The sequence below is a fragment of the Centrocercus urophasianus genome, unplaced genomic scaffold (assembly GCF_019232065.1).
Source record: "Centrocercus urophasianus isolate 14NV4802_14NV808 unplaced genomic scaffold, USGS_Curo_1.0 seq_19, whole genome shotgun sequence".
NCBI lineage: Eukaryota > Metazoa > Chordata > Aves > Galliformes > Phasianidae > Centrocercus > Centrocercus urophasianus.
In genome coordinates, this window is record NW_024884744.1 from 11,979,771 (window position 1) to 11,994,913 (window position 15,143).

Sequence of the window (15,143 nt, forward strand, 5' to 3'; positions counted from 1 at the left end):
CCTCTGTTTTTCTATATTGTAAAACACTCGAGAATTTCAAAGGTATGTGTAAGAATTCGGCCTCGGACATTGTATCAAAGCCCAGATCTGTACTACTGCTGCCGCTCAAAGAGATGCGCAAAGTTCTGCCTGCAGCAGTGACAGTGCTCTGCCTCGCAGAGTGCAAAGAGCAAGCTGAAAATTATAGGCAGGGAGAAGTGCCAGGGTGTTCCAATGCTAATCCTTGCTGAGACAACAACTTGCGTTGGAGGCTCGCGGAGAGCCCGAAATTTAATTTCGGGAAGGAAGGATCTGTAAACAATATAGCAGAGTTGATAGAAACCCGCCTCACAACAGTCTGCCAGAAGGTGAATGTCAGATCAAAGGAGAAGTTGAAAAGATGCCCTTTCATAATTTTTTTCCCCCTTCATCAGCCATGGAAACTTCATGACTCCATAAAACATGTGATGCTTTGCTGGGGAGACAGCCTACAGTTTCCCCTCGGAGAAAGCTCCTCTCGCCCACCCCTTGCTGTTAACTCTTGGGGTTTGTTTCTCTCGGCGGTTTTATCTTTCCTTCTTCTTGCATCCACGGTGCCCAAGCCATACATAGCCGTACTCATTTCATATCACACACAAACTGTTATGCTCTTAACTTTCCACCCCTCTTCCTTAACAGGAACCAAGTCAGGAAATGAGGCACAAGACTCCCCTTGTAATGAGGAAAAGAAAACGACTTTACAGAAACATCCTGGAAAAGTCAAGTAAGTTAAAATATGTCTATTTTTCAGTTCAAAGGAGACAATATTTTTTTCAGCTTAGTGTTTAACATACTTGCATAAACACAAATCAGCGACACAACGCCCCACCAGCAGCTGCCTAATCCTGCTGAATGCCTATTCATTTGGAGGTTCTAGAATTAATATTTGACGACTCTCTCATTGAAACAACAACCCCTGACCCCCAGTGATTGCACTGTCACATTATTCTATGACATATTCATCTTGAATTCATTTACGGACGATTTGATTGGAATGAGGTTTGACATGTATTGGATCCTATTAAAGAAGAAGACTTTGATCTTGTTGATGGGGTTTACATGATATGTATCATCTTTACCAGGGCTACTAGGCTTCTACAATGTGGTGTCTAAGTAGTTAGTGACTGACAGCTTATCTGACAGGAATACCTTAATCTTGAGGTGCTGAATGAAATATTCTATTTAAAATAAGCATATGATTTGCTCGTCCTAGGGTAGCTCTAGGTCACAAAAAGTAAGAGACAAACCTAGGCACAAGTCCTTGCTCGTCTGATGGCTGAATTCCCTGAAATAAAGAAGCCCCGTCTGCGGGAATGGGGCGAGGAAATAGGAACAAAGGGAGAGTGCAATCCCGAGCCGCTCGGTGCCCCTCTTGGAGAGGAGATGCCGAGGGTACTGGCAGGCTTTACCGAGCCGTTCCCCCCGAGCAGCGGTGCCTTCTCCCGGCTCAGCCATTGCCCACACGCCCTCCCGGCCCATCGCGAAGCTGATGGCTGTGGGATCGCACGGGAACGCAGCTCGGTCCTCTCAGTTTCTCTTCATTGTTGTTGTTGTTTGTTTGTTCTTTTAATTATTTATTTATTATTCCTCTGAGTAAATATTAGGATTTTCAGATTAATCCTTTCCTCCAGTCCAGGAGTTGAAGCCTGTATGGTAACTCCTAGAAGCTGCTGTATGGGGATTTCAGGGCATCCCCTCAGAGCCCGGATCGGAGGGGTTCTGGCCGGCTCATCGAGCAGGGAACTGTGCTCAGGGGTGGGAGGGCACGGCCGAGGGGCCGGAGGTCAGAGCCCGGGGCAGGACCTCTCCTAACACCGAGCACAGCTCTAGGGGGGTGCAGTATTTGGCCCAATTCAAAGAGCACAACACGAGCAGACCCGGTTTCCTGGGGCTTTGCCTGTCGCCTTCACAGAAAGGTAGCAATAGGGAGAAGTGACTTACTACGTCGGGGAAATTCACAGCAAAACCATGGTAGCTCTGTAAACCTCTCGGCACAGCCAGGACGGCCCATCCCCGGGGCTCTGCGGTGCTGGGCTGGTCCTGCAGGACGCGGTGCGGGCAGAGCCGGGGGCTTCGTGTTGCAGACACCCGCCTGTAGACAGGGGCCGTAGGACCGGGGAGAGCCGTAGCCCTGGGGCCAAGGAAAGGAGAAAGGTGCCTAGGAGTCATCTCAGAGGAAAAAACCCGGGTGTATCGCTCCATAACCTGTCAGCTCTCTGGAACAGACCATCAACGCAGGCAGGCTTGAGGACAGCTGCTAGGAAAGTTGTACCGAGCACAGAGCTGTCAGGAGCACACGTTGATTGCCCCTGGATCTGTCACCAAGAGAGCACCGAGGTTCCTCTGCACTTCATTCTATCCTAAGGTCTACCCTAAAGATCTCACTGTCCTAGCACTGGACCTACCCTGATGACTGGCTCAGTTTGAACGGAATGTTTCTGTTTTGCTGCTTGAGCATTGCTGCCTTCTGCCTGGAAGTGTTCAGGTTCCTCCAGCTTAGCGGTCCCGGGGGGGTCCAGAAGGGGATGCCCATATCGTAGCCAGGTGGGTGGAAAGGAAATAATAACAATAATAATAAAACCTTGGCCACGCACAGGCTGATGTTGACACAGTTGAGCGTTTGCCGAGCTCATCTGGTCACACACAGCTCGCAAAGCTGCCAAGAGCAGGAAACCTCTCTCACCCCTCGAGGGGCAGCCAAAGGGCCGCTTAACGGCGCTCGGGATTCCAAGCATCCCGCGAGCAGCGCCGAGCTTCAGCCCCGCTGCCCCCCGCCGTGCTGCCCTTCTCTGCCGGCACCGGGAACCCCGCCCGCCCCCCGGGACAGCGGGATCGGGGTTTATTCGCTGTTGCAAGCGGGACTGGGAGCGGGGTGCGAGCCGAGAGCCATCGGTGTCCAAACAGAAAACACCGCAATAACTGAAGTGAACGCAGGGCAAATCCGGTTAGAACATCTTTAATAGATAAACTGTTCCAGATGTATTCTCTCCTGCCCGAGAAGTGTCAGAATTACTGGATAACAAGTATGTAGAGGTGGAAGGTTTTCGGGAGGTTAGGGAAAGCAGCTTTGTTTGGAATTCACGCTCTCAGTGCATTTGTAAGTAACAGATTCGTACTTCCTAACGTGTGTCTCCTGAGCACTCCTATTGAGATGCTCATGAATAGGACCGCTAAAGCCATTCCCTAGAGCCAGTAGTTGGAAGTTAAGATACTATGAGGATGGCGTGTGCTGTAAAATGCCTGTGTAAACATGTTCTGTAAGGATGGAGAGCTGACAGCGTCATTTGCCACTTTTCATCATATCTCCACTCAGATAGATGAACATGAGGATGTTCCTACAGCCAGTGACCATAGTATCACTTCTGTGCTATGGGGGAAGTAGAGCGAGATCCAAAACTGCAGCCAGGCAGCATGCTAGGCTGTGCCAGGAACATGTCCTGTGTGATTCTGGGTGTCTCATGTTTACATCCTATCGTTTCCACTCGTTGGCTAGTAGCTTCTGTTCTGAGAGCAGCTGCCTTGACCGTGCAGAACATTTTCATATTTTGCCACTTATTGTAAAGCTGATAAATTTGTGTGGAAGTGTGGAAACCTGTAATGGGAGCTTCATCTGGTGTGACAGAGAGCATCCATGGGGAAGTGACAGTGAGACAGGTACCGAGCTGTGGGAGCCAGGCTTAGGGAACTAATTGCTGCTTTCCCTTGTTCATTGGCAGAGTCCTCTGTGGTAGGACCCCAGACCTGGTGCTGCTGTAGGCAGCTACTTACAGTTGTGTTTCTTGTTTTCAAAGCACACACTGTCTTTCACGTGTCTTCTCCCATGCTCCACGGAAAGTTCACAATCCCCATTTTACATTGAAGTGGGAGCTTCCTTCTACACCCTGAGCTTATCTAAACCTGTCAGGCCTCAGTGCACGGAGCCTCACTCTTAGCTGGCAGCTCGCACCCCTCAGTTGTGCTCTCTCCTCCAGGTGAGAAACACAGAAAGGAGGCTTTACGGATGTGTTGCAATGCTTCTCATCAAATTGAGGATGGGGATTTACTTATAAGTGTCAGAGAGAGACAGGAAGGGAGATACCCCCTCTTCTGGGTTAAGAACTCAGACTCAGCCCCAAACACCACGATTTCTCCCATTGCCTGAAAACCAACAACCGTATAACACCAAAACTCGCCCGAAGCGGTGAGCGCTGCTTTTTCGAGAGCCCTTTGCGCGGCCGAGAGCCGCAGTACCAACCCGAGCACGGGGACGCTGCACAACCCCAAGGGGAAGCTCGCAGGGCTGCGCGTGGAGGCGGCCGCCAGTGACCGCCGGGGCCCCAAACAAAGGAGGAGGCCGAGGGGAGCGGCCGGGGCTTTCCCACCGGGGCTCTCCCTGCCCGTCGGGGCTTTGTTTACCCGCACCGGAGGCCTGGCCCGGCGGCGGGACCGGGGGCACGCTCCTGCCACGGCCCCGGCCCCCGGCAGGGCTGCGGGAGGGCGGCGGGCCGGGGGCAGCCGGCGGCAGCGCATGCGCAGTACGCGGCTCCCCGCAGCCCCCCGCCCGCGCCGAGCGATAACCCTCGGTTCGGCGGCGGGACCTGTCAGCGGTGACGCCACGACGGCGGCGGCCAATGGGAGAACAGGGCGATTGTTTGGCCGCGGGGCCGTGCGCGGCAGCCCGGAGGCGGCGCGGTCCCGTCCCGCGGCCGCGCGGCGCGGGTCTGCGGGGGCCCGCGGAGGCCGGGCCGTGCGGGGACCTCCCCGGCCTCAGCCGCCTCCAAAAGCGAGCCCCCGCCACCCTCGCGCAGCCCACCCGCTGACACCGTGCTCCCCGCCGCCGGAGCAAGCGGGACGGGAAACTTTTGGGGGGAGAAAGAAAAAAAAAAGTTTTCCTCCCCCTTCACCCCCCTCGCTTTTTCTTTGCTTTTTCTTTATTCCCCCCCGTCCCCCACCGTCTCCCTCTCCCCTCCGCCGTCAGATGGCTTTTTAGCGTTAACAGCTAAAGAGTGTGGGTGCTCCGGGGATCCCAGTGATGGACCCCGCTGCTCTTTGCGGGCGGAACGCGGCGCTGAGATTCGTTGACCCGGGGGGATCTCTACGTCCCCATCTCCGCCACCCCCCGCAGTCCGTACCACGCTGCCCGGGCCTCGCAGCGCACCCCCCCGCCGCCGGGTCCCGCCTCGGCGGGCCGCACCAACACATGGGGCACCGCCACCATCCTCATCTTCCTCCTCAGCATCACCTCGCATCCCTAAAGCTCGGCCCTGCCCCTCAGCCCCACCGCCCGCGCCCGGCGGGCTCGGCCCAGCCGCTCTCCGGTCACACAGAAGCGTTCGGCCCGGCGGCGGTCCCCTGCCCCGTGTCCCATACAGCTGCGGTCAGGGACTCGGCCATGCCCGGGCTGAGCGAGCAGCACCCCGCTGCCCGATCTCACCACGGACTGTTTGTCTCGACAACAGGTAGCTGCCCCGGACACCGCGGGCACCACCGCCCCTCGGAAGCCGGGAATCCCGCGCTGTTCGCTGGACTCCATGAGCAGCCGCCCCGTGCAGCTCCAGGTGGCCATCTAAACGGACAGATAAGGCTGGGGTTACCTGGAGAAATGTACGCCAAAGCTGAACATTTCACTCCAGTGCCAGCCTCCAGGACAGAGCCTTTTGCTGCTTCTTCGCTTCATAGCTACGGTGGCATGAACCTGAACGTGAACCTGGCTCCGCACCACGGCCCGGGGGCCTTCTTCCGCTACATGCGGCAGCCCATCAAACAGGAACTCATCTGTAAGTGGATTGAGTTGGAGCAGACTCCCAAAAAATTATGCTCGAAAACTTTCAGCACGATGCACGAGCTGGTGACTCATGTCACCGTGGAGCACGTTGGAGGACCCGAGCAGTCCAATCACATATGTTTCTGGGAAGAGTGCCCGCGAGAAGGGAAACCTTTCAAGGCCAAATACAAACTCGTAAATCACATCCGAGTCCACACAGGTGAAAAACCTTTCCCCTGCCCTTTCCCAGGCTGTGGCAAAGTGTTTGCCAGATCAGAGAATCTCAAAATACACAAAAGAACTCACACAGGTCAGTATGGAAAGCTCTCTTTACTCTCTCTGTATTATTCAGCGTACTGTTTTGCTTTATTTTCTTTTGAATGTGTCCTTTGCGTTGTTGTTGAATGCACGCCAAGTCCTTCCAGAAAATAAATTCTCGAATTTGTTTGCTTCTGTACCGCTTGGAGGGAGGGGGAGAAGATGGGGGGAAAAAAAGGTGAGCGAGAACAAATCTCGGAATTCTCGTCCATGGTTTTTTTTTTTTTTTTTCTGGCTTTGTGGCTGTGAGATTTGTGCGGGGAGAGCTGTGACCATACCGAGTGGTAGAGCTATTGCTGCTGCTTCACACGGGCGTGGATTTCTTTCTTTTCTTTCTTTCTTTCTTTCTTTCTTTCTTTTTTTTTTCTTTTCTTTTTTTTTTTCTTTTTTTTTTTTTTCCTTTCCTGTTGGCAGTTTAATGTAGTTGGGGAAAAAAATGAAATCATTGTGCAAGCTCCCAAATTAAAAGTGAACAATAGGACTTACAACTTGTCTAGTCAGTTTTGAGCGATGTCGCTGAGATGCTGCTGGTCGAACGTTGTGAGAATAACACAGCTGCGACCTTTTCGTTCAACAGTTTTGTTTTGGGCAGAGGGAGTTTCAAATGTTTGATCTGAATAACACTGACATATTTCATGAGCATTGCCATCCACGGACTCTGTGCGCTCGCAGATACGGGGAGCTGCAAGTTCTGAATCTCGGGAGGGAAAAAAGAGAAGAACCCCCTGTATTGTTTCGGCCTGTACGGCTTGAGATGTCATTTGCAGATCTGTGAAGCGAAATTGGGACATGTGTCGGGAGCGTCTGTTGGTTCTGGCTAACAGAAATAAAGTCACTCGCTGGACGATCTCTCAAAACTGCCTTTGAACTCTTCCGGCCAGGAAAGCATTTATAATTAATGAAATGACACGTAGAAAGTTTTCACACTTTCAGGAGCAGCTTGTGAAGTTGTATTAATTAGTTTAGCAGCCGGTGTTTGTAGTCTGTGGAGTTGGGTTGTGATTTTTTCCCCCTTTTTTCCCCTCTTTTTTTTTTTTTTTTTTTTTTTTCCTTTTTTCCTTTTTTTTCTTTTCTTTTCTTTTTTTCTTTTTCTTTTTTTTTCCTAAGGACGATAAGAAATAAGCCCTTTTTGGAACATTTAATCTGTTCCAGTGTCGGGTTTTCCACCCCCACCCCCTCCTGTACTGCCTTATGCACTGCGAGGGAAACTCCATAATCCTATTGTAAGATCTGCTTACAGCCAAACGATTTTTTTCGCCCTCCAGTTCCTAAAAGTCCCCTTCCCCCCACGCTCGCTGCGGCCCGACCTTCTAGGAGCCGCGTTTTTACGATACAACCCGACGTGCTGTAATATGCATGACATCTATCCTAATTTCGTATCGTATCGCCTAAACATAGCGCGGAGGTTTTACAGCGAGCATCACTCGTCACCTAATTATTTTTCCATCGCTCTGTGAGTAGCTCATCTGGGAGGGGGTGGGAGGTGGGGGGGCAAAGAGGAGCTGGGTTCCTCTCTTCCTTCTCGGCCGCTTTGCGAGAAGAAAGGAGCGGCCCCGGGTCACGCAGCTTGCGGCCGGATCGGAACAGGTACAGCCTTCGCCCGGCGGAGCTCATCCCTTAATGACGGCGTTTTTCTTAAGTAAACAAACTTTTACTGCTCTTTAACGGCCTCACTGTTTGAAGTCTCTGAAGCAGAAAATGGTTAAGTTCTTGGGGAAAGTGACCTACATCGGCGAGGCAGGTTCAGGGCAGAGCCGCGATCGGAGCCGTGCGTTTATTAAACATAATTCCGCGCGTCTGTACTTTTCACTTTAACGTTCCCGGTGATTAATTGCTGTATTGTGAAAACTCCTGCGGGGCCTTTATGGTTCCACCGTTTCTATTAAACACCCAGAAGTTGTCAAAAGCGAAATGTTTCTGAAACCCTCATAGAACTCGCTACAAATTATTCATGAAGACAGTTCTAGATTCAACAGGAAAATTATTGCCTCCTCAAATATTAATGACCGCCGCTCTCTGCGGGGCCGGGGAGGGCTCTCTGCCGGGGCTCTGCTCCCCAGGCCCGAGGTTCCCGTGAGCCCGGGGTGGGGGTGGGGGGGCCGGGCCGGCTCCCGGCGCTGCCTCCCGGGGCCCTCTGCGGGCCGTGGGGCGCTCCCCGCCGCCCCCGTTCCCCGCCCGCAGCCCGAGGCCGCCGCCTCCGGCCCCCCGCCCCCCGGAGAAGTTGGTAAATACCTTAATCCACTCCCGGAGACGGGGGATTATGCCACAATTTCCGAGCAGAGGACGGTTTTGCGCAGCTACAAGTGGGGGGGTAACATGGCGGGTTGGGTCCTGCGCTTTTCCGTCGCCCGGAGAGCTCTCTGAGAGTCCGCATCGCCGCACCTCTGTACCCGGGCCGCCCTGGGAGGACCGCACTGTGTCCTCTTCCCTGCGGGTGGGGTTCCCACGTAAGAAAACCCTCTCTCAGGAAAGGAATACATCTCGGCCGGCTCCTCTTTACCGAGGCGTTCCGAGAATGCAACCCGGGCGGCTGCGGAAGCGCTGCCCTCTCCCCGCTGCTCTCTGACTGCACGAGGGCTGCTCGGCGCCTCTCTCACGGGGTTAAGCGAAGTTTAACGTTTTGCAACTCCGGAGGAAGCAGAACGCGCCGCAGCCGCCTTTACCTGATTGTAACTCACGTTGCACAACCGAAGCGCTTATGAGGATGGCTTTCCCTGGGGCCTCCTAACTTACTGCTTGCTTGTACTACACTAATATCCTTGATTTGTTGTCTCAACGTAGATGCTGAAGGTCAAATTGTTGCCTTACGTGGAGCTGTAATTAGATTATATGTGTGCGTGCATATGCACCGCTGTATACCGACAGCATTTGTTACGGACCCGCATTAATTTCTTCGAGACCTTATTTTTAACCTCTCCCCCTTCTCCCCGATGCCAGGTGTTTACCAATCCTCTGTGCAAATGTTAGCGGAGACCGTCAGTGGGTATTCCGGAGGAAAGGACACGCTCGAAGCGCGGAGCCGTGAGCCTTTTCCCACCCACCTTGCATAAAGTGCATTCATGTGAAATATTTGGAATGCTTTCCTTTATGTGCTCGTGCTCACAGCCAGAGCGAGGTGGGCTGCGCCCCTCCGAAATTCGATCATGACGATCCGCGAGGGGATAAAAACCGCCAACAAATTAAAAACCAGAAGCCCGGAGCTTTTACAAATGTGCCGGGTCCCTTCCGCCACACACGCCATGATGGGAGTACAGGGGCTTTGTTTGTACTTGACGATTAGGGTTCGGCTGCACATCTCGTGGTGTCTCCCTCGCCCCGATACTTTTTTGCTTAAGGGGATGAGTTGGCTTTTCTTTTTTTTTTTTCTTTTTTTTTTTTTTTCCTACCCGGCTGCTGCAGAACCTGAACGTTCCTTGCCAAGCTGGGTTTGCAATGTGCCATTGCCAGTGACAATAACGCAGTCGTCATTTCAGCCCGAAGCTCTCCGTGGCACGTTTCCTGGAAAGCTGCCTGTATATCGTGTACAGTGCACGGTCTGCACCATCCCAACTTATGCGTGACTTTGGCATCACAATTATATTTCTATTCTGCTTAACGTCACTTATCATATTACCCGACAAATTAATCCCGATTGCGATTCCTTCCATGACTGAGTAGGTTCAAATGAAAAGAGAATGCTGCCCCAGACAGAGCAGTGCCCCGGCCTACTCTTTCTCCTGCTGAATCCCTCTCGTTTCGCCCACACCATCGATGTCTTTTAGAAAGATTTTGTGCTTTGCTCTACTGTGTCAGCAACTGGGGAGCGGGGAAGGGAGGGGGGGACACGTTTCTTCCGCGGGATCGTAATCAGTGTGAGAAAGGAGTGCACGAGATGTGATCTGGTGAGGTGACGAATAATATTTCCACGTGCACCTCTGGGAGTGTGAGAAATGTATTTAACGTAAAAACGCTCCCAGAAATAAATCACTGCCCGCTCTTTCTGCAGGACACCGGGGTCCTCAGGGACAGCGCGCATTGTTTACCCGGAACGAGCACATCGCATCGAAGTTTTCCTTATCTGGGGGCTTTGTCTGGCGCACAAAACCCCACGTTGACACCGAGGGCAGGGGCGGGAAGAGCGGCCTCTGGCCGAGCGCTCCCGCTGCGGAGCCGGATGGGCATGAGGGGACCGTGGCGGGGAAGGGCCGGGGCTGGCGGGGCCCGAGAGGAGCGGCCCCAGGGGGAGCCTTGCGGGGCCGAAGAGGATGAAAGCGGGGTCGGGGTGCGGGGGCTGCCCGGAGGCCCCCGTGCTAACGGCTGTGCTCTCTCTTTGCCACCCGCAGGGGAGAAGCCGTTCAAATGTGAATTCGAGGGCTGCGACAGACGCTTCGCCAACAGCAGCGACAGGAAGAAGCACTCGCACGTCCACACCAGCGACAAACCCTACAACTGCAAAGTGAGAGGCTGCGACAAGTCCTACACCCACCCCAGCTCCCTGAGAAAACACATGAAAGTGCACTGCAAATCCCCTCCTCCCAGCTCCGGCTACGAGTCCTCCACGCCCTCATTGGTGTCCCCCTCCTCGGACTCCGGCCGGGACCCCCCCGCCTCGTGTTCCCACGCTGAGCCCTCCGCGCCCGCGCCGCCCGCCGCCAACCTGAGCGAATGGTACGTGTGTCAGGGCCGCCCCGCGCCCCCCGCCGCCCCGCCGCCCCCGCGCCCCGCCGCCCAGCCCCGGCCCCGCTGCTAGGGAGCGCGGCGGGCGACGGGAGCGGGAGCGCGGCCGCGGGCAGCCGGAGAGGAGGGGACGGGCCTTGGCTTCGGCCCCGGGGAGGCAGAGCCGTGCTGCCGGACCCCGCTGCTCCAGCTCGGCCTGGCCAAGCTGCCTCCTTCCTCCGAGCGCACCTCCCGCTGATCGCCTCGCTCCCGCCTGGCCATAAGCGCACAGAGTTGCAGCAGCCGTTTTCTTTTCCCTTTCCTTTTTCCTTTATCCCTTTTCCTTCCCTTCCCTTTTCCGCTCCCCACCCACAGTGGTTTCACAACAGATTCGCAGCTGTACAGGTTTTCTCTTGTCAACAGTGTCTCGTGCTGAAGTGTTCTGCTGGTCCTCTACTTTCTGTGAGAGCGTTGTTCTGTTTTTTAGAAAAAGAAAAAAGTATATAAACAATTATTTGTTACCGAATTGTACAGAATTAATCCATTAAATTCTTTCGTTAATTAACTCTCTCGATGGACGTTTCTGTAAAGAATCTCCCACCGTTCCCTTGCAGCAGTACGTAACAATACATACAGCTACCTATTTCCCCCAGTGCCTAACACAGGCGGTCCAGGCGGTGTGGGGCTGCACGTTCCTTCGGCGCTGGCTCCCCCAAATCCCCCTCTCCCCCCCCAGGTGCGGTCTCTGTCTGGTTGGGGTTGTGGGGGCTGAGGGCAGAGCCGCCAATGACGTCACGCAGCGGGTGGGGGCCCAGTGCCCCCCGGCAGAACGGGGCCGGGGCCGCTGCTGTACGGCTGTGCCCTCGGAGCGCTCCCGGTGCCGGTGCTCGCACAGCGCGGCTGGGGCATGGCCCAGAGCTTCAAGCTAGACCCTACACAAACATACACGGCTCACTCCTCTTGGCGAAATAAAGGAGGAAAGAGGAGGGGAAAAAAAAAAAAAAAAACCCCACAAAAAAACCGACCAAAACCAACAACAACAACAACAACAACAAAACAAGCACACAAAAGCCTCCAGTGGGGTAGCTTGAAACTGCCGAATGGTACCGTTTTAATTACTTTAATGATGTTTAAGAATAGCAGATACTATAGGCAAATAAATAGCGCGGGCTGCTGGAAGGGTTTCCCACGGCTTGCTGGGTGCGGAGGGGCTGCTGTGAGCTCTTTCCCTGTGCCCCGTTCACCCCCTCCGCCCAGGTGGCCGCGGCTGTGTCCGGCAAACACACGCGCACATACACACGTGTGTGTTTATAGATGTCAAGATAAAAGCGAGAGGAAAACAGATAGACGGTTAGTGGCAAACCCAGCCCCTCCTGCTGCATCCCGATGCTGTTCCCAAGGCACCACGTCCCCACTTCACCAGCGCGAACCTGGCAACTTTTGGGGTTTGTGTGCCTCGCTCCTCGCCGTGTGTCAGGGCGAGAATGCACCACTGGGCCGGGGGAAATGGGTGCGGAGCCCACGCTGGGCGCTGCTCCCTTCTGTCACGCAGCCCCAAAGTCACACCTCAGAACCGGAGCCTGCTGCGGGCAGAAGGCTGTGTCCATCCTGTCCCCGGCTCTGTTTAGTTCTTTATTTCTCTATTTCCAGAAGTGTTGGATGTGCAGGCTAATCACCTTTAATTTTTCATTTGCTTGTTACAGATGTCTGCCCCGTTGCTCTCAAGGTAATCTAGACAGACGCAGCTGAAAGCCTGAATCTTATGCCTTAGACATCAAAGAAAGCTCGCACAAAGAAGTATTTCTTCACAACGGTGAATCTTCATGGTAAGTTAGGATTTCTATGGCAATAGGCAAGTCATACTTAAATAGTGAAAGGCGAAGTCTGGAGCCCGTCCAGTCTTTTCATTAAGGACATAATATTTACGTCTAACGGGCCCTTTTTCTTGTGTATACAAGTATATATTTTTGTTTGACGCCAACTAAATCATTTTCATTTAATTTCCGGTAAACAAAACCCACGCGAACGGGGCACTTGTTCCAGATCATAATAAAAATGGATAAGAATGTCGGGAAGAAAAGGCCCGCCTGAACCGCCGCCTCGGCTCACTTTTGTTTCTGCTTTCTGCCGGGATCAGAGAATGCGTTTGGGATTTGAGGGCGAGTTTCTAAAGGCAAGGAAATGGTTTTTAAGGGGGAAAAGAAAAGGAGAAAGGTCTAATCAAGCTCGGGTTGTTCAAAGGGCCTGATTTTGGGGTTGAAAGTGTGAGTTTTATGGTGCATCAGCATGCCACGTTAGGATCGCTATGGTAATGAGGAGAGCAATAGCAAGCGGCCTTCAAAGGAGGCACACTCCATTTGAGACAGTCTATTAAGATACATTTGCACTGACCTTTGGTTTCATGCTAGCTTAATACACTCAATCTGCCCCTCGCTACGGACATGCTTCTTCCACCCAAGGCCCTTCTGCGGGGCTGGGCTCCGCCGGGCTTCACCCTCGACCCGAGCGGGCTCCGCACCCCTCATCCCCCAAAAGGGGCAGCTCCGGGCTCTGCCCGCGCTCCCCTCACCCCCATCCCCTCCGTAGGACGGGGAAGAACCCCTCTGGCGACCGCCCCACGGAGGGGCTGCGCCGGGGATGTCACCGCGACCCGCGGCTCCGCTCAGGGCTCGGCTCGAGGGACCCCCCCGCAGCCCCCGGAGGCGGGGAACTTGACACCCGCACGGCCGGGGCCATGGGCGCTGGGCCATGGGCCCGGGAAAGTTAGAAGTCCATGTTCCAGTAATTGTCTTGTTGTTTATTTTATCCAAGTACCCTGGTGAATAGGGGAAAAATAAACACGGTGAAAAAAAAATTCAAACAGTTGAGTCGTCTTTAGTGCCAGCCCTTGTGGTTGAATAAAAAGGATGGTCCAATTTCTATTGAGCTGAGAAATCTTTGAAGTGGGAGTTATTATCTGAGAAATTCCTGCTCGTCGTCCTAACAACGCTGATGAAACGTAAAAGGTTCTTTGTCAGCGATTTGTTCTCCTCTCTGTCAAACTCACCCTGCCCGTTGGCTTTAAACCGTTTCTAAAGAGATAAAATCAAACTTTTAAAGATAACTTTGGGGGCCCAGAGGGTGCGGAAAATACCAAACTACCGAATCCTGTGTATAGACATACATCTGGATCTACGTGGCTGCGTCTGTGTGAAACTGTCTGCCTACAGATGTCCGTAGATGTCTGTATGACCTTACTGCTCTAAAGTTGAAATGATGTCCATTTTGGCATTTTATCCTCTGAACTTTTCCGTCTAATAAATTATTCCTCCACATGTGCTGCGCAGAATGCAGCTCCTGAGAGAAGGCAGAAACGTTGGGTCTCGTTGCCACCAGTATGTGACCAACAGACGTGTTCTTTCACTAGAATGAAAGCAACAGCAAAGACATCAGAGTGAAAGTCTTTGATCATTTCAACAGTCCGAATACCTATTAAGCGTGTATATACTGCGATGTATCGAAGTGGTTAACGCATTCAAAGCGATGGCTTCCATATGCTCCCATGTTTTATTGTCCGTAAGTGTAAAGATAGCCCAACCGCATCCCTTTTGTATCTTCATTTGATAAACATCACCGTGCGTACCGATTCCCCGGTCAAGATTTATTTAGGAGTTTCCCATCGGAGATCGTTCAAAGCTCTGTTTGTAAAGCGGATTCCTCGAAGTTGTAACTCATCGGTGTACTTCTGTTTTAGTTGCTACAGAGTGATCTGAGCCCAATTCCGCCGTTCTAAGCAACCCCAAAATTTTAATGGGACTTTACCTGATCAAAGACCGAGTCAAACTGCGGCGGAGGGGGTATTATTATTATTAGTATTATTGTTATTATTGATTCTGGCTCTTATCATATTTATGGGGAAATCTACCACACTCCTCGTGAACTGTACGGAGAAGAAAACACCTCTGAAAATGTAGCTCGCAAAAACATTTGCAACGTTGATATACTGTATCTGACTTCTTAAATTCCGTCTTTTCCTTCATCACATGTTTGGTAACGGAGGAACTTTCTGTTGTGCTCTTGAACATACTATTTATTTTTAATATTTGGATTTTTTTTTACAATAAATATTTATAAACGTATCAATTCTAGGGTTATTTTTACAAATGTGCACTTTTAAAAATATGTGTTTGTACCGACGATGCGGAGCCGCTCCCAGAGCGCTGTAATTCGTCCTTCTGTTGGTTTTATATTCGTTGAAAAAGATTTCTCGAAGCGGTGTACTGTCAGTGTGGTGTACGATATAAGGCGTGTTTTTTTGTTGGTCTTTATCCTCTCCTAATGTTAATCGTTTTAGGTTGGCATTTGCATTAAAAGAACAAAACCAAACCAAAGCACCTCTTTGGCTTCATTTCGGGGATAGCTTTTTTTTTTGTTTTGTTTCGTTTTTCAG

General features: G+C 52.5%; 1 protein-coding gene across 1 annotated transcript; it reads left to right on the top strand.

Moving 5' to 3' along the window:
- Positions 1-5,029: 5,029 nt before the first annotated feature.
- On the top strand, positions 5,030-14,714 carry LOC122161437 (zinc finger protein ZIC 4-like). The gene is made up of 5 exons (XM_042820878.1): positions 5,030-6,071; positions 10,402-10,734; positions 12,418-12,440; positions 13,123-13,476; positions 14,526-14,714. The coding sequence occupies exons 1-5, from the start codon at positions 5,030-5,032 to the stop codon at positions 14,712-14,714; spliced, it is 1,941 nt and encodes a 646-aa protein (XP_042676812.1).
- The last annotated feature ends 429 nt before the right edge of the window (positions 14,715-15,143 follow it).

Coding starts and splice junctions, on each gene's coding strand:
- LOC122161437 (XM_042820878.1), top strand. CDS start 5,030: ATGGACCCCGCTGCTCTTTGCGGGCGGAACGCGGCGCTGAGATTCGTT. Junction 6,072..10,401: donor ACACAAAAGAACTCACACAG/GTCAGTATGGAA, acceptor TGCCACCCGCAG/GGGAGAAGCCGTTCAAATGT. Junction 12,441..13,122: donor TCTGCCCCGTTGCTCTCAAG/GTAATCTAGACA, acceptor GTTTCATGCTAG/CTTAATACACTCAATCTGCC.